Below are 18,942 nucleotides of genomic sequence, written 5' to 3' on the forward strand. Positions count from 1 at the left end.
TTTCACAGAGAAAAACGGATAGGTGTATCAGAGAATATGAGAATTCCTTAATGTAAAATAATGCAATTATATTTTGTCTAATTCAATTTAAGCAAATGAGGGGTTAGATTTACATCATCTCCTACATCAAGAGTGAAAATGAAAGCACTATTATCTCTTGCATTATGTGCCGTATCTGGTTTCAATTGAGGATAATTGTAAGAAAAGGGGGGAGTAGCTACCACTTACAAGCCCGGAAAGCAAAAGGAAGAAAAGCTGAGGCAGCTAGGCCTTTGTTTAAAAAAAGACATCTCGACCCTAAGGATTTCTCTACTGTGCTTGAAAGGATCGATCGACTGGTTCACGATCGACTTTAAGACCCTTAATTTCATTTCCATGCATGTCATCTACAATTTGCTATGTTTAAATTAGAACAAAACCATACTGGAGGTGACATCAAATTCCATTTTCCTTGCCTTCACTGAATATCTTTATCACCCACTGTACGTTTGACAATGAAAAACTTTTACTTAGCACCTTCCTAACAAATTAAAAAATGTAATAAAATAAATGTGTGCAAGCACTCAGGGCTCACCGCGTACCCTAACAGGAGGACACAGCAACACCTCCTTGTAGACACTGTCTTCATTTAACTAGTAGGAAAGCAGGGGAGAGAGAAGTGCTGCCCTAGACCTTAGACAAGTGACTTCCGCATTCTGACTGTAGGCTTTCCCTTCTCTAAAGGAACTTTGGTTTTCCTTCTACTTTGGACAGCCCTTTGCTTGGACTGCCCTACTCTGTCTTCTTGGTCCGTATCTTGTGCTTCTCCTCACTTGATCCTCACGGAAAATGCTCAAATAACTGGACCTCGGATAAACCTCATTGGCTACGATACTGCTGTGTGTAAAGGTTGACCTTCACTGAAAATGTCAGAATCCAAATAATTTACCTAAATGGTGGCTGTAATATTCACCACCACTTGATATATTTCTAAGTTAGCCTTGCAGAAAAAGAATCTTCTTGGATATTATGCTTGTGACGCCAACTGCTGCCAGGAAACCAAAAAAAAAAAAAAAAAAAAGTTTTCTCTATTCGCAGGCAGCAAAAAAAACAGGAAGTCTAAAATACCTGGTCCCATCCCCACGTCCATCTTTTCCTATAAAATGAAGTAGTGCTTTCGTGTTAACTATTAAAATAGTCTGCATAAGCAGTCTCTTAAACAGAAAGTGACAGCCAAGCTCAGCAAAGAGCCCAGAACAGAGTGAATATTTAGTAAATGCTGGCTAAGTCAAGACCACAACTTAGAAAGTCTTTACTTAAGAAAAAACAAAAACAAAACAAACAAAAAAACAGGGGCACCTGGGTGGCTCACTCGGTTGAGTGTCTGACTATTTTGGCTCAGGTCATGATCTCAGAGTCATGAGATCGAGCCCCATGTCAGGCTCCCCACTACTGGAGTCTGCTTGAGATTCTCTCTCTTCCTCTCCCCCTCTGCCCCTTCCGAGTTGCACACGCTAAATAAATAAATAAGTAGATAGAATCTTTTAAAACAAACAAAACCAAAAAATAAAAACCTTGAAATACAGATTTTCACCTCTCTAAATATCAAGTGTATCAGGGGCACCTGGGTGGCTCAGTCAGTTGGGCATCTGCCCGTGGCTCAGGTCATGATCCCAGGGTCCTGGATTCAAGCCCCACGTCTAGTCCCCTGCTCAGCGGGGAGTCTGCTTCTCCCTCTGCCCTTCCCTCCCACTCAAGCCCTCTCACTTACTCTCTAAATAAATAAAATCTTTTAAAATAAGTAAGTAAATAAATATCAAGTGTGCTAACCAACGCTTAATGCTGCTTAATGCTTCTAGTTCAGGAAAAGTGCATCTACAAGCCTAAGAGAACAGTTTTATAAATATCTACTGATTATTTATGGCCTAGTTCAAGGTGTCTCTTCTGATAAGCCTTTCTTGATACCCTTGCCTTCTGGGTGAATGAATGAGTGAGTAACTGAGTAAATGATTCTGCCTCTGGTGACCCAGCTTGAGAACTGCTGGAACAGAAACGTGAACTCAGTTTTATCTGACTCCAGAGTCGTCGCTTCTACCAGCTCTCTGAACTTTGAATTGCTTAACATGGCTGGGCAGCAGCCAGTCAAGAAAATGGCCTATTCACATTTAGTAGAAGATGTAGGCTACTAGTTCAAGGCTGGGTCAGCAGCCTCTTTCTTCATGGTTAAACCTCGATGTACCAAAAGGCACCAAAGGGTATAATCTGAAAGAGGCAAAGTGTAAAGAAGCAACCAGCTTAAATACTCAGAAATTACATAGTGAAATGTAAAGAAGAAATAAATTCCAGAAGAGCAGATATGAAATGGAATAAAATTAAACACATGAAATGGATTACCTGATCCAGAAAACATCTAAATGAGCACGTCTCAAAGTGGTTCCACGGGAAGTTATCGTTTCTTATACAAGAAAGTTTGTAGTCAAGTAAGTTAAAAAAAAATGGAACTGGACAGGTCTCTTTAATAACAGGATGTCTCCAAGCCTTTAATACACAAATGTGCACTGTAAATCCCCAAAAACAATATGGAGTACTTTTCAATCCAGAACTCTTGTCAAAGAAGGTGGCATGGAATTAGTGTTTCAGGGAAAACTCATAGGGAAAGGCATATCAGATTCTGATGCTCATGTTCCCAGGCAGAGGGAGCCAGATGCACTGGGCCCAGCATGGCCACTGCACACGGTTGCACAGGGTGTACGTAGCTCCAAGCATCCACCTGGCTTGTACATGCCACCCGCCACGCTCCCCTCACTAATCCGTGCTCCTGGTGCTGGCTGACAACAGCCCAGAGGAAGGTGCCCTAGCTTGGTACCTGCCCAAAAGTCTGGATCTGGAGTGGGTCACCTCCTCTGAAAACTGCAGGAAGTGGAGGTGAAGAGAGACTCAGAGGCAACATTCTGCAGAGGAATCTAAACCCAGTTCAAGAGAGGACACTGAATCTGAGGCAGGTGGGTAGAACAGCAGAATCCAGATAAGAGGTCAGGCCTGGGATGGAAAATGGGAAGTCAAGGAAGGGTAGACGAGGCCAGAGGGGTGAGTGTGAGGCTGAGTTTGGCAGAATTCTCTGGACAAAGGAAAATATCTGCATTTGCTTTTCACAATGGCCTCCAGATTTGGGCCTGGAAAAGGAGGTCTGGAGGCTTCCAGGACCAAGATCATGTGGACAGAGGCTCTTAGCTATATCTCAGAACAGTGTTTGCCTTCCTCCTGCCACATCTGTGCCACTCTTTTACTTCCTGCCCTTTAAATCAAATCAATCCTTTTTCCTTAAATAAATTAAAAGTAAACTGTATATGAGGCCCATAAAAGGATGCCCACATCCTTGAGAGGCAGTCCCGTGTACTTCTCAAAAGCATGGGCCCTGGAGCAGACCACCTAGGTCTGAATGTGGCTCTGATACCTACCTGAGTGCTCTGTGCCTCAGTTTCCTCTACTGTTTGATAAGGATAATTATGGCTACTACCTGGTAGGGCTGGTGTCAGAAGCGATGAGGCAGAAACAGTAATGTTCACCAAATATTCTACTTGCTCCCTTCTATTTCCTGTCCCCTTGGCAGTGGGGCCAAGAACGCAGTTTAAGGTGGCGAACTAATACATCAGGGGAAGCGGTGATGAGCCTTCACATGATTCTGGAGCCTCTTCTCCTCTGCCATGGCGCACCCCCGTGGGGATGGGGCGGCCTCCATCCACCTTGGCCTCTGAATGACTTAGCATGTGCAGCAGACCCCCTCTGTAGAATGGGACGTGAGGAGGAAAGAACCCCTTCCTACGTGAAGCCATGGAGATCTGGGGGTGAATCTATTACTGCGGCACATGCTAGCCCCTTCTAGCGAGTACAACACGTAAAGTGCTTAACACGGTGCTTGGGCTATAGGAAGCACACTCTAAATACACACTACTGTTATCATTGTTATTTACATAAGTAAAACTTAACCATAGGAATAATGAAAACTTTAGCTGCCTGAAGGTCTCTGAGGGTGAGATCAGCTCAATCTTGAAGAGAGATACTGATAAGCAAACGTTAGGGACATCCCAAGCGTTCCAGCACCAACCTGAGACTTTCTCCCCCACATTCAGTCCTCTCTTACGGCTAATGAAACCTTCTCCTCCAACAAAGGGCCAGTTTCTCTCTCCTTCCTCTCTCATAGAGCTGCAGCTCTAAAACCTAAGTCTCTGCTAGCATGGAGACGCTGTGTTTGAGTCTGTTTCAAGTGAAGTAACACCGGACAACCACAAACACATTTTAAATGAAGAGTGTGCTTCACTGCATGCAAAAGTCACAAGAAGATTCAATCCTGCTTAAGAGGCATTATTTGAACTTCCTATTTACAATGTTTTTAATGTTAGTCCTTAAAAGGAAAAAAAAAAGCCAAAAGAAAAATAAATCATTTTTAAGTTCAGCCCAGGGATACCACAGGATTTCCGTATATTGGATTTAAGGCAAGACACCCTCATATTGATGAACGTAAAATTCAAATTCTATATAGGGAATCGATTATGGCTTAGTTACACCATGAAATATATGATGTAGCCTGTTAAAGTGATTCTGCAATTTTATTTGTATAGTCCTAAAGAGCTAACAGGCTTTAAATAAAGTTTGCAAAGCATATGTATAATACAAGTTTTATTTATTTAAAAACATTTTTTTAAAGATTTATTTATTTTAGAGAGAGAGCATTATGCATGAGTGGGGAGAGGGAGAGAGAGAATCTCAAGCAGTCTCCCCACTGAGCACGGAGCTCCCAATGCAGGGCTCGATCTCACGACCCCAAGATCATGACCTGAGTGGAAACCAAGAGTTGGAAGCTCAACTGACTGAGCCACCCAGGTGCCCCAAGTTTGTTTTTTCTAAAACTCATTTAGCAGCAAAACCTGATCTAACCTGATTCATGTGGTGGTAAGCTTTGACCTGAATTGAGGTGGGACTCTTTGGAGTCTTCATCTCACTTCAGGTAAATATTCACAAGTCTCACTGCAAAAAACAGATTGTGTCTAATTACGAGGACCTGCCTGAAAAGTCACAGGGGGTCGGAGAAGGGATGTTATATAATATATGGCATATGCACCCTGCCACCACTCTGGAATCTGTAAAATTCTGAATTTTATCAACTTCTCTTTATATAAATCTATAAAAGTGTTTCAAAGGACATAGCATATTATTAGTATTAATGGAAGCTGGGATTATATACTGATCTTTATTTCATTTAAATTTTTCTGTATTTCTCAAATTTTTACAGTAAACATGTACAACTTTTATAAGAGAAGAGGAAAAGAAAACCTCCCTCTTACCCACGTGGATAGATCTCATTTCATGAAAGGTCTCACAATATCAACTGCCAGTGAAGCATGCCCAGACATGAGGGGACGTCTGGCAGATCAAATGCTAAACCCTTCCAATTATGGATTACCATTGTGCAAAAAGATAAGGTTGTTAAGACGTATTCTATAATCCAGGGGCTACCAACTGACTGTTGAGCATACTCATGCTCTCTACATTTTGCAGCATTTCAAAGAAGAACTTGAGAAATAATCTGTCAGCTATAAATCGAGATCCAACCTGCATGCTTCTTGGCTATTCTCTTTTAAGGGGGAAGAAAAGAAGAAAAATTAAAAATAAATCCTTAACTGGACCACATACCTTGCAGTCAGAGACTGCAAACAGGAAATGCTATGCAGCTGGAGAAGTTTTTCCTTTGCTTCAACAGCTCTGAAGCAGTAACTGTCCTCTAACTGTTACAAGGGACTGAAGCTGTTATGCAAGCTACAGAACTGTCTAAAGGCTCAGGGAAGAGAAGGCGTGGACAGTCCCGGCTGAACCAGAATCCTTCTTGGCACCTCCTTTGAAAAGAGGTTTTACATGTATTTTCTAAAACTGATCCTACGCCGGGGGTCTTGGGGGTATGGTTCAAATAGTTTTCCTTACCCACTGAGAACCTATTTCAATCCATCAGTTACTCCTTTCCCGTCCCATTTTGTGGTTTGGTGATTAAGTAGTGGATGCAATGCTCTGTTGACTCCTTCATTTCTCTCCCTGGATCACAGGCAATGATGGGATGCTAGCAGGAGAGCAGACCTAGCAGTGTTTAGCAAGCCACAACTTCACTGCTTTCTTTGCAATGACTTAAAATAAAAAAAGACTGAACATCATTTTGGTTCCATATATTTAACCAAATGAATAACAAAAATACTTCGAAACACTAAAACTCTAAAAGACCATCCTTTCTTTTCCTTCTTCTTTTTTCCTTTAACAAGGAAGCTGCATTGTAAAGAAAGCCTTTATCATTAATGTTAACTACTAAATGATAATAAAAATAGAAGGAACGGAAGGTACAAAGGCACGGAAGCAAGAAACAGTCTATAATCCAGAAACAAGTAAGTTTTTTTTAAATTAAGATTTTTAAAATTTATTTGACAGAGAGAGGGGGGTGAGGGACAGAGGGGAAAGCAGACTCCCGCTGAGGGGCTCGATCCAGGACTCTGGGATCGTGACCTGAGCCGAAGGCAGACGCTTAACTGAGCCACCCAGGCGCCCCTCAACAAGTAATTTGTTACATCTGGAGCTGGCTTTGATTATGAAGGCATCTTTCACTAGAGGAAGGACAAATTCATAGAGACTGGTAAATCAACTAAAGAAACATTTCTCATAATTTTAAAAAATGCTATTATCTACGAAATATATGCTGTGAACCAAACGCTATGAGAGGTACTTCGCATAAAAGCCTGTGCACTTAAAACCTGGCCATACACATACTAAAGACATCTACAAAATAGATCATGTCCACATTTCTCTGGCTTCTCGCCACTAAGAGGCAGCATTCCCTAGCCATAGGCACACGTGACAAAGAGACTGGCTTCTGAGGGGAAAGAGCTCATCACTTCACGTTTAGGGAACCGTGGCCACAAAAAGGACTTTAACTAGAGGGAGCAACTGAAAACATGGATAAAGACTGGTTTAGAAAACCTATCAAAGTGCAGAGGAAGTGGGATTACAGATCTGATGGCACAGCAGAAAAGTGAGGGCTTGCGTTTTGCTGGGCACATTTGTTTTACGCTGATATTTTCATGTAACAATAGCTATATCATTCAAGATTTTCCCCCACTCTCTCTCCCTGACCAGAATTTGATGATTTATACTTTTATGTAAACTTTCTATCTTGGAAAAATTACACACTCACAAACAGTTGCAAAAATGGTACAGAGAGGTCCCTTGTGTCCTCAACCAGCTTCCTCCAAGAGTAACACCTTACAAAGTTAACAGCTTACACAGGACATTATCAAAACCTGGACGCCACAATGGCCCAAGATGATCAGCTAGGCTATAGATCTTATTTGAATTTCACCAGTTTTGCATGCACTCATTTTCTGGTATGTCTGCGTATGGTTCGGTGATATTTTACCACATGTATGGGTCGGTACAACCACACCACAATCAAGTTAGAGAACTGTTCTATCAACACAAAGAAACTCCCTCAAGCGCCCCTGACCGCTTCTCCAATCTCTGTTAACCACTGATCCATTCTCCCTCTCTGTAATTTTGGATGACTTGGACTTTAATCAGAAAAATATACAAATAACAATGTTATCTTGATGAAAGTCACCCATTTATGGAACTTGTTGTTTTCACTTGAAGGTGTCAAAAGCACAAAGAAAGTAAAAGACAGAAGACCTTCTTGTATGTACGTGGGTAGTCCCACTGGACAGTAAGTCCCGGGTCCTCCTCCTGCCTGAGTACCTGGGCTGCCATCAAGTGGATGTCCCCAGCACGGGCTCTCACCACAGGGGTGGGACGAGGCTGCCATGGGGACAAGGGCTGAACTGCCAAGGATGATGAATCCACCACAGGGCATTCTTTAGAAAGTCACATCCTCTCAAGCTTCTGAATCTGTAATTTGTCCCAACTAGGGGAAGGGCAAATGCTCTAATGCCAACACTAAATGAAATCTAGTGAAATACAAAGTTGCTTAGAACATATGATTTCATCTACTTGGGGGGAGAAAAGGTGCAGAAAAGAGGACTAGAAAGATAAACCCCAAATATCAATGACGGTTATTTCTGGGAAGGGAGAATATAAAAGAGAAACTGCAATTTTCTCTTTGGATTCTAAATTTTCCCCATCAGGCATGTGTTCTTTTTATAATAAGAAAAAAAAATACATAAAGTCTCCTGCAGTGGCTATTAATGCCACAGCAGTATTAATATTAATGGAGTCTATTAATACGGTAACAGTCCGCTGCGTGTGACTCAAGGACTCTGCAGCTTACAAAGTTTCTCACGTGTGTGCTATGACGATCCTCACAAAACCATAGGGCACAGAAGGTATTCTTCCTCATTCTCCCCGTGAGGACATCTGTGCTTCTAAGTCAGGCCATGTTATCAACCCACTCAGGGCTGGGGCCGGAATCACAGCCAGTGATTTCTTACGGCAGTGGGCCTCAAGGTGTGGTCCACAGGCCCCTAGAGGTCCCGAGGTCAAAAGTACTTTCATAGTAATACTGAGATTTTATCTGACTTTTCCACCGTTTAGACATTAGCACGAACAGTACAAAAGTAATGGAGGTAAAGCCCCTGGCGTCCTGCTCAACACCAACCTAGGTCACTGTATTCTTCACGGTCATGCTCGTGCGGGGGGGTGGGGGGAGGGTATTTTCATATAAAAATGCCCATGATGAAACAGTAAAAATTACTGATTTGTTTACATATCAACCCCTGAGTACATCTTAGCCGCTCTCAAGGCACACCAAAATATGACGGTTATCGTGAGAAAAAGCACTTACGCAGTATTTTGAGTTGCGAGCTAAAATAGCTGATTTTGTCTGTCAGCAGCTTCCCTCTAGTTTTTCTTTTTTAGAGAGAGAGAGTGTGTATGTGCAAGTTGGGAGGGGGATGGAAGAGGGGGAGAGAGAATCCCAAGCAGGCTCCATGCTCAGTGTGGAGCCCAACGCGGGGCTTGATCTTATGACCCTGAGATCATACCCTGAGCTGAAACCAAGAGTAGGATGCTTAACTGACTGAGCCACCCAGCTGCCCCTTGTCCATCAGCTTTTTAACGGGACACCATTTTTTTCCCTTGAAAGACTGACTAACTGTGGTAGTGAGATGTGGGTATTTGGCAAACATTTTCTCAAAAATGAATAAAGTGAGCCTGTCACACATACGGTTTCAGATTCACATGGCTATTAACTACAAAGAAACTAACACTTGTCAAGTTTTGATACAGCATTAAAGAATACTGAGAATCACCTTAATTCTTCAAGTGCTCCTCTTTCGTTCCAATATATAGATCTGCATGAGGCTGTACTTTTTGTCTTCTTCAACCAAACAGCATATTGCAACACAATGAATTAAGAGACTTTAAAATTTCTCAATTTTAAATTATAACACAGTAAGTAGGAATAGAAATGTTCCACATTAACAAGCACAAGAACTCTTCAGTGTCCTTGATCATTTTTAAGATTGGGGTCCTAAGACCACAAGTTTGTGAGCTATTAGCTAATACGCTCTCTTTTTCCAATTTATTATAACTCACTGATGAGGGAAATGAAAGAGAGAAAGTAGACAAGAGAGAGTTTTCAAAGCTAAACACAAATAGGGGTTGATGGCGACCCGTATAGGTTCTAGCCAAGCCAGGTGGGCCGTAAGCACCCACGATCTATAAAGGCGATGAATGCTGTTACTTTGTAACTGTTGGGGGGCAGTGTCGCTGAAACGGTGCATGTGAGGGAACCTGGAATCAAGCCCCCAATCCACTATTTCCCAGGCACATTATTTTTTGGAGGTTTGGTGCACTTATCTGTAAAATGGAACAGGACTATTCATACCTGCCTCTACCCAGGGAGTAGCCATAAAGATCAAATGAGAAGATGTAATAATAATTACAAATTAAATATAATTATAAATAAGAGAATCAAAACTTGTATTTGTTAAGCAAATTCCACATGTCAAATACTGTGCTTAGTGATTCAATCCTGTGATCTCAGTCAAGTCCCACGCTACCAGGTGACAGATAAGGAGACTAGCGCTGAAGAAGTCCAACCATTCGCAGTGAGGCTACTCTGCGGGGAGCTGGCCTTCCGGGTGTGACGGATACCCAGCTTCCAACCCCCAGCCTTCCCAGCCTCCCTCATCCTCCATTAGGAGGTCAAACAACTTTCTCCAAAAACTGTTTTCTAGTATGTGGAGGGGAAGAGCAGGAAGAAAGGTGAGTTACTTTAACCCTGACGTGGTCCATCGACTCTGGTGCAGGCTCACAGCGTGAATGGTTACAACTACGATCCTCCCTGCAGTCCCCAGACATCGGCCAGTTAGCAGTCGTCAGCGGGGCGAGGACAGCCAGCCTCAGCCCTGTCTCATGTTAGCGCCAACGTCTGTGCAGCTCCTCCCAGCTGATCATCCAACCCTCCACAATCACTGACCGCGAGGAAATGAAAACAAACATCTACGTGGCGATGAGACAGTTACCATCACTTAGTAGGTCATATTTCTCAGGACCAACCCTTTTAGAAATACCTCAACACGATACACTCATAATACGGATGACTTATAAGTAACACGATGAAAGTTCCTCTCTTTCTAGAGTTAGTCAAAAGCAGAAAGCTAGACCTGACCCCCAAATCCACCCTTTCCTCTATTTTAAGTAATATTTCCATTATATGTACTATCTTAATTAGAAAATGACATTTTTCAGTATGTGCCACAGCAGACATTTGGTATTTGCTGGCTGGATTGAGGATACAATTTGGAAAAGCTAAAAATGCCAAAGTATCTTCTTTTATCTTACTCCCTAAATTCCACCTGTAACCATTATTGCTTAATGTTTCCGGACTCCACTAGCTTAAGAGAATAGGGTTTTTGGGGTTCTCCTGAGAAATACTCAAAGCTTCAACAAGCTCCTTATCTGGGGACTAGAGGTGCTGCAAGCTGGCCCAGAACCTTCTCCCTCCTGGGGGCGGGCCTTCCTCTGAGCTCTCGGCTCCAAGGCCTGGCCCCATCCGCCTGTCGGGTCTGCTCTATCCTTTCCTGGCAGAACATAAAAAGGGAAGCAGCAAGCTGTTGAAACTGTCGTCAGGTTGTATAAACTCCTGGGACTGGCTTTTTACTCAATCAGGAGAGTGTTTCCTTAGTAACCAACTAGAGTACAAACAGATGCGTCTACCTGCTCGCTCATCAGAACGCCACCACTCTCTTCAAAGGGAAACATGTTTGTTTTTGTTTTTTTAATTAAATGAATTGGGCCTTCTAGTAATTTCTATTAGATCTTTCTTAGACTTCTAACCCTTAAAGGAGAGTAGACAGGGAAGAAGAGGGCCTGCAGCTTGGAGTAAGTTTAGGGGACCAGTGAGATCAGCATTTCTCGCTGGGGAAACACAACCATCAAGGTGTGTTTCCTAATACCTAGGTCTAACCCCACTATCAGCTTGAACATTGAACCACAAGGCAGATGACAGAGGCAGTATTACAGAGTAGGGTGGTAGAGACAGTGGACTCAGTCACATGTCTACTTACTAACAATGTACCTGGACAAGTTAAATAATGTGCCTCAACTTTCTCATCTGGATTGAAGGTATAATAACCACAGGATCGTTGTAAGGTGCTGAATAAGAAATCTACACATGCACATTGCCAGGTTCATCAAAGTGTTCAATAAGTATCAGTGGTTTCTGTAGGGCAGTCAGCAAATGTATTACTGGGTAAGCAAATACAGACGATGAATGATGCCCGACTGACCGCTGCCTTGTGGGGCCGACATGCACTGTGTGCAGGGACCCACAGTGGAGGGGAGTGTAGGAATGGATTGGTCCAGGAAACATGCAAGTGATGAATCTCAACTAAAGCCAAATACATCTGGCGTCCCGGAAACTAAAGGTTAGCAAGATATCCCTGTGAAAACACCTAGCTCGGGGGAAAACAGAACTTCCTCCCTGTGCAAGTCTGCTACCAGTTATTACCCAAGTGAATAGTCGGAGTCCTGTTTCACTTCCTTTCTTCCCACCACATAGCCTTTGAGCAATGCCATCAGCAGAGACAGGCAGTACCCAGAGGAAGGAGAAATGAGGGCCCTCTTCTGAATATAAGAGATTTAACGACTCCCAAAATTTATGGAGATACCATGGATTTGTCAAATAAACCCCAAAGTGTAGGAACATGTTGGTCCTAAGTTCAAAATTACCCTTTCTGAAGTTTTTGAAAATAAGACATATTTCTATTCTCAACCTTTGTTTTACGATTAGCTGTCACTATGTGAGACTAATTCAATGGCATTAAACCACAAATTAGAATTAAGCTGTGAGGAAGACAGACACGTGCATGTATTTATCTAGTACGACAGGAAAAAAAAAGAGGATATTCTGACTGGTCAAATATCCAGGTTAATACACTACGGAAAGGCCATCTTCATTTTTCCAATACTGTGTACCCGTCTGCAAGGTAAGCATCTCTATCAACCAGATCTGTGACAAGATTCTCCTATAAGGCCAGAGAAGCCTATCCAACAGAAACTGACCCAGGTCAGGGCATCTTGAGCTTGAGTTCTTAAAGGAGGCAAAGGTGTCATCCTGAGAGCCTGGGGGAGAGGAAGAACCAGCTCCTGTTCCTCAGGAAAGAGACGAGGAAAAGTATGATATAGTTTTCCTCGGCACCATTCAACCTCCCTGTACCTCTATCTCTTGGGACTTTGGAGAAGAGAGACTTGCTTAATTTAATGCATAAGAAAAGTGTGGGTGGTAGCGCTACCCAGAATGAACCTTCTCAGTGCCAACAGGGTGTGAGGGCGGGAATCCAGACGCCAGTGCCCACCGCAGAGACTGCCCCACCCTCAACTCTGTGTCTGCCTCCTGGGGTCAGCACCTCTCCTGTCCCAGATTTTTAGGGATTCTTCTTGTCATCACCTTCTGTAACCATGGATTCCCCCAATCTCAAAATCTTTTTCTCGGTAGGGGGTTAAAAGGATGTGAGGAACTGGGAAGGTTCGTTATCTGTAAAGCAGGGACCAAGACGCGTGCTCGTCTTCATACAAGTGAGGTGTCACACTTGCAGTGTATACTTCCAGAGTATGTTTGACACAGAAATCATCATCCCTCTTTCAACTAATTAAAAAGCAACAGTTGCTAAAAGCTATCTGAAACAAAACCCAAACTGAAATAGCGGCAGAATGTGCAAGAGAATTCAGGTTAACCAGTTTCTCTGATTCAAGAAATCTAACCCCCGCTATGAGCTGGATCTAGGAACTTTACAATGGTATTTTTTTTTTTTTAATATATATATGTGACTCCATACCTGAGACTTTTAAATTTTTTTTAAAAATTTTTCACCCCCAGGACCGGGGGTTGGGGAGATTATTAGATTGTTCTCTTTATCTTCTTATTGCACTTTGGTCAGGCTGTAAATTAAAAAAAAAAAAAATCCCTTATGCCATGGCTTACCAGATTTTTCAGCAGCGTGGACAGTTCCTTTGTAAGAGTAGAAAACTTGACAAAAGCGGTGCCAAGATCTGGGTTGTCTCGACTTAAAAAATTACTTCCAAACTTGTCAAGAACTTGTGCATAGTTTTCTTCATTTTGTACGTGCTCTAAAAAAGAGAGAGGAGTCTGAGCTATCATTTGCCACAATGACGAGTTATTTTGAACCCTGATTGATCACTAGAAACTCTTAAAAGGAAAGCAAAGAGAAACTGCATCAATTATTCATTGAACATGTCCAGAGGTGGTCAGCGGGGCACTGAATGTCTTCACCCACTCTATTAAAGGAGATTTCCCGTTCTTCTTCTATAGTGTTCAGTTCACCTACATCCCAGTTAATCCATGGACCCCACAGGTGAGGGTCAAATTATCATCACATTTTAAAGCACACTGTGTTTCCATTAAGAAACTATGATGATCAGGGAACAAGGAGAAAATTCTCTTTAGAAAATCAACCTTGGGGCACCTGGGTGGCTGATTCGGTTAAGTGTCTGCCTTCGGCTCAGGTCATGATCTCAGGGTCCTGGGATCGAGCCCCGAGCTGGGCTCCCTGCTCAGTGGGGAGCCTGCTTCTCCTTCTCCCTCTACCCCTCTCCCCTACTCACACACGCATTCTCTCTCTCAAATAAATAAATAAAATCTTAAAAATAAAAAATCTATCTTGAAATGCAAAAGAAGAATCCATGGGTTCTAACATGTTTCTTTCTCTGCAACTCAACTTAATTTCCTTTAATTCTAAGCCTCAGGTCTGAGGAACAGCGTTTTTTAAAATTTTTTTTTCACATACAATCTCTTGGTGCAAATTGTGCAGGCATGGATCAGACGGATTTATGTTTGAAGTTTGAAGTTCACCACCTATAAGCTTGCTAACTTACCAGTTTTTTAACTTTTATGGCCCGTCAGAGGCATTAATAAATTTCCTCACTCTGAGCTTTGGTTTTCCAATCTGTAAAATGAGACTAATACTATCTGACATGATTGGGGTGCTGATGAGCTGATATAAAGTATCCAAAGTTTCTCAAAAGAGCGAGTGTTCCATAAATAACAGCTCCCACCTCCCTGAAACACTTTCTCTACTTGACTTCCAGGATACCATACTCTCTTGACTGTCCTCCTATCTCATGTCTGCTCCTTTCCAATGTCTTTGCTGGATCTCCATCTCCCTGACCTCCTCATGTTGGAGAGCCCAGGGCCTTTCTTCTTCTCTATGAATGCTCACTCTCTGCATCTCACCTAGTCTGTGGTTTTGGATAGCTTCTATCAGCTGACAACTCCCAAACTGATAGCCCCAGCCCAGACCCCACCCCTGAAACACAGACTTCTGTATCAACTGCTATTCAATATCTCCACTGGGATGCCCAATAACTCTCATCTCAACATGCTAAAAGCAAACCCTTAATGCTCTGCCCCCAACCTTCTTTTTCTGCAGACCCTTGTATCTTGATCAGCTAATGGCAAATACATTCTTGTAGTCATTCAGGCTGAAACCCATCAAAGTCACACTGATTTTTCTCTTTCTCATATCCCAGATGCAGCCCATTGGCAAATCCTATTTATTGCCTTTACCTTGAAAATACAACCAAAATCTGACAACTTCTCACTACCCCACGGGGATCAACCCTATCTAACATCATTTCTTACCTTGACCACTGCAAAAGCTTCCTACAAAAGTCTCTTTATTGCAGTTCTTGCTCACCTACAGGCTACTATCAAGACAGCATCTAGTGTGATTCTGTTAAATTATGCATCAGATCTGTGACTCTTCTTTCAGATGTCAGCACTTGTAACAGAAACCCAGGTGCCCCATCCTTGCAGGCTCTGGGAGGCAGCACCGTACATCTCTACACCCTTAAGGGAAGCAGGCATGGAACGTGATACACACGAGCAAGGAAGTATGATTGGAGTCAAGGTACACCACTTCCTCGGGGAGGCATTTCAGATACCTGGACTCCCCACTTCTCTCTTCCTTCGTGGTGGAGGACAGGGAGGCACGGATTTGTATGCAGGCCCCCAGGAGAGGCATAATATTCACTGAACGAATAAATGAACGGTAAGTACCTAACAATATCACATCTAGCAAAATCATCTCTCTAAAGGCTTCCTTCAATACCTCTTTAGAAAGCCTTCCCTTAGTTGGCAATGATCCTTCCTTGCCTATAATTCTCTGCACCTATTTTGCAGTATTTTCCACCACATCACATTTGTTTAAGTTCAGATCTTTCCTTGCCACCAGACCACGAGAGGCAGGGATTACCTCTAGCTCATCTCCGTGTCCCTACCCAACTAATACCACTGTGTTTGTTGTTTTTCCATGAGCTGCGCTTAAGGAGTGAGGGCTCCATAAATATCTGTTGACTTCGATTTGTTGATTTCCTTTTCAGGAATTTCAGAAGCATTCCCTTCTTAAACCTCCTAGATTGCTGAATAATTGAGAGAAAAATCTAAAGTACTGCATTCTCAAATACACTCTCAATGACTGCCCGGCAGCCAGGGGCCCTCACGGAACCAACCGTGAGTCCGCACGGGGGCGCGGCCCAAGAAGGAAGTCAATGCACCGAAGGAAACGTGTCACAGCGCTCCAGCGAAATGAAGTGAGGCCCAGCAGCCTTCCAATCATCACCGCATCAAAAATTCATGATGCCTACAGTGGATGTCAGCATTTCAGCCTGAGATATTAAAAAAGATAAAATGCAGCTCTGGTTAGTGCCCAAGTAACGGAGGGAAGCGGCTCAGAAACACACAAAAGAAAGGCCACATCAGCTCGACAGACAGGATGCACGTGTCTGGTCTCCTCATAAACTGGAGTTAACCCTGATACCTTTTGTCTGAGGCCAAACAGCCTCACCTCACCCCAGAGAATCGCACCAGACCCGACACCCTCTTCTGCTTTTGGAGGCCAGCAAAAAGGCAATTCAGCTGCCTGTTCAACTGCGTTCAAAGAAGTGTCTCTAGTAAAACACAAGCATAGAGGATTTTTGTTTGTTTGCTCAGAATTAGAAAATATTTCAGAAGACATAGATCATAATCTTCAGATTAACAGAACACTCATGTACCCACCAACCAGTTTAAGAAATAAAGTGCCACAGAATGCTTCCTCTCTCCCCCAATTCTGATCTCTTCCCTCCCTCCCTAGACAAAACCACTCTCCTGAGTTTGGAATGGCATGCAGAGTTTAGAAAGAATTACGAGAAGCTCGTAGTCTATCAGAGATGACGGACTCCTCAAAAAACAAGACAGACTTGGCTCAGGCAGAGACAGGCCTCAGGAAGGGAGAACTGGCATTTGTCGAGAACCTTCTTGGACCCAAATGCTTTTTACAGTATCATATTTAACCCTCACCAGAACCCTGCAAGGAAGAATGAGGCTTAACGGGAAGGTGGAACATCAAATGTGACGTGAGAGAGGTGGAAGGGGAGACTGGTAAGGAAGTACAGGTGAGGTCATGGGTCCTGTATGTTTTGCTAATTCCATAAAAGAACAACCATATGGTCAACACATAAATTTATGTGCATAAGTATGTGTGTGTATGTTAATCGAACATATGTATGTATGTGTGAAATTTCCCAGTACAGATACATCTTAAAAATCATAGTCTAGTGAGGTGTACCCGGGGACAGTACTAATAATCCTGCTGAGGGCAGAGATTATGGGGATTAACTGTAAGGTGCTTAGAACAGTACCTGGCACGTAGCACCTGCCTCCAAAAAGATCAGTCACTATTACCTCTAGAGCCGGGATTGTTATAAATCAGGGAGACATATTTAAAATCAAACAGCACAGGAACATATGTCTCATGTTTTAAGTTTTTTTTTAACATATATAACAAATCTAACAGTGACAATTCACTAGCGAAATTCTGTAAAGGCATGCATCCCTTTGTACGGAGTGAAGGGCTTACCAAGCCGGTTTTCGGCAGGTGCAGAGGGAGAGGGCAGAGAGACAGGGTTCTGGTGGAGGACAGAACGAGGGCAGAGGCTGAGGGACGAGTGCAGCAAGCAGATAAACAAAAGGTAAATTCAGGGGTTTAGGGAAGAAGAGAGAAATACAGGGCTTTGGTGGGGAACACTGTCACAGATACAGGTGTAACTGAATAGGAGGGCTGATGAGGCAGAAAATGGCCTGATCAGGACCTTTCAGAGAACAGAATAAGCTCTGTTTTAGGATCCTCGGTCTACCCAAGTGCTGGCAGACTTTTGGGAAGTTGGTAAAGTGGGCGCTGGGGAAAGCAGCGGAGGATGGAGACTGGATAAAAGAAAAGAACAAGGAAAGAGAGAAATCTGATCCAGCCATTATGGAGATTCATGCTTTTCGAATATCTGTAGGGAATTTCTGGCATTCATGGTATTGTTGCAGAATGTAAGACAATTCCAAGAGCTAGCTTTCAGTTCTGAAAAAAGGACAAAATAATATAGTTTTACCAGCCGAACCAGAAAGGGCCATTTAGGATTTCAACTGCTGGCATTTCTTTGGGGTGATGACTAACGTATACTAATCACCTAAGATGTTCCATGCAGCTTGAAAAGGCCTTTATATACATTTCAACATTTAAGCCCCACAGCAATACCAAAGCAGTGATTTACTATTTCAATAATGATAGTGATAACAGCTAGCTTGTCGAGTACTCAGGGTACACCAGTCACTGCACTAAGCAGTTCACGTCCATTGCTTCATTCACTCTTATTAACAGGACTGGAAGGTAAGTACTGTTATCATTCTCATTATTTAATTTTTTTTTTTAAGATTACTTATTTATTTATTTGACAGAGAGAGACACAGCGAGAGAGGGAACGCAAGCAGGGGGAGCGGGCGAGGGAGAAGCAGGCTTCCCGCTGAGCAGGGAGCCCGATGCGGGCTCGATCCCAGGACCCTGGGACCATGACCTGAGCCAAAGGCAGACGCTTAACGACTAAGCCACCCAGGCGCCCCTCATTCTCATTATTTAGATGCAAAAACGTGTCCGAGGTCACACCGCTCCTAAATAAGGAATTTTACTCTTAGGCTTTTTTAAGATCTCAGAGCTGGGGACTCTCTCCCACATCCCAAAGTGAGAAAGATCTGAGATCAAATCCCAGGCCTATCACTAAACCTGTGTGGTGTTTTGGTCAAGTAACTTACCTTCCTAAGCCTCATCTTCCCCAGCTGTAAAATGGACATAACAATGGTATCTACCTCACAGAGGTATTATGGAGATTAATTTACTGCATGCCAAGTGCATGGTGCACGATAAGCTGAGTAAATATTTATGACGAGGAAAACAGTGATGACAGCAGCAGGCTGCCCATCAGAGGCCACTGCAGTGCAGTCAGCCTGGCATCCTCACACCAGGGGCAGAGGCTTCCAGCAATACTCCGAAGTCAGGGACAGCCCTAAGAGCATACGTTCCGAGGGGCTGGTAGTAACATGTGCCCTGAGAATACATTAAAATTCAATATATATATATTTTAAATAATATTCTT

The 18,942-nt window shown here is 43.0% G+C and overlaps 1 protein-coding gene across 10 annotated transcripts in view; it reads right to left on the bottom strand.

The window, feature by feature from the left end:
• Positions 1-18,942, bottom strand: part of ASAP1 (ArfGAP with SH3 domain, ankyrin repeat and PH domain 1) — a 344,878-nt gene that overhangs the window by 112,792 nt on the left and 213,144 nt on the right. For all 10 annotated transcript variants that reach the window (XM_032415481.1, XM_032415484.1, XM_032415490.1 and 7 more), the window contains one exon: positions 13,451-13,596. In XM_032415481.1, coding sequence (XP_032271372.1) covers positions 13,451-13,596 — 146 coding nt within the window. The remainder of the gene's footprint in view (positions 1-13,450; positions 13,597-18,942) is intronic.

This window comes from Phoca vitulina, unplaced genomic scaffold (genome assembly GCF_004348235.1).
Source record: "Phoca vitulina isolate PV1807 unplaced genomic scaffold, GSC_HSeal_1.0 scaffold18, whole genome shotgun sequence".
Classification (NCBI taxonomy): Eukaryota; Metazoa; Chordata; class Mammalia; order Carnivora; family Phocidae; genus Phoca; species Phoca vitulina.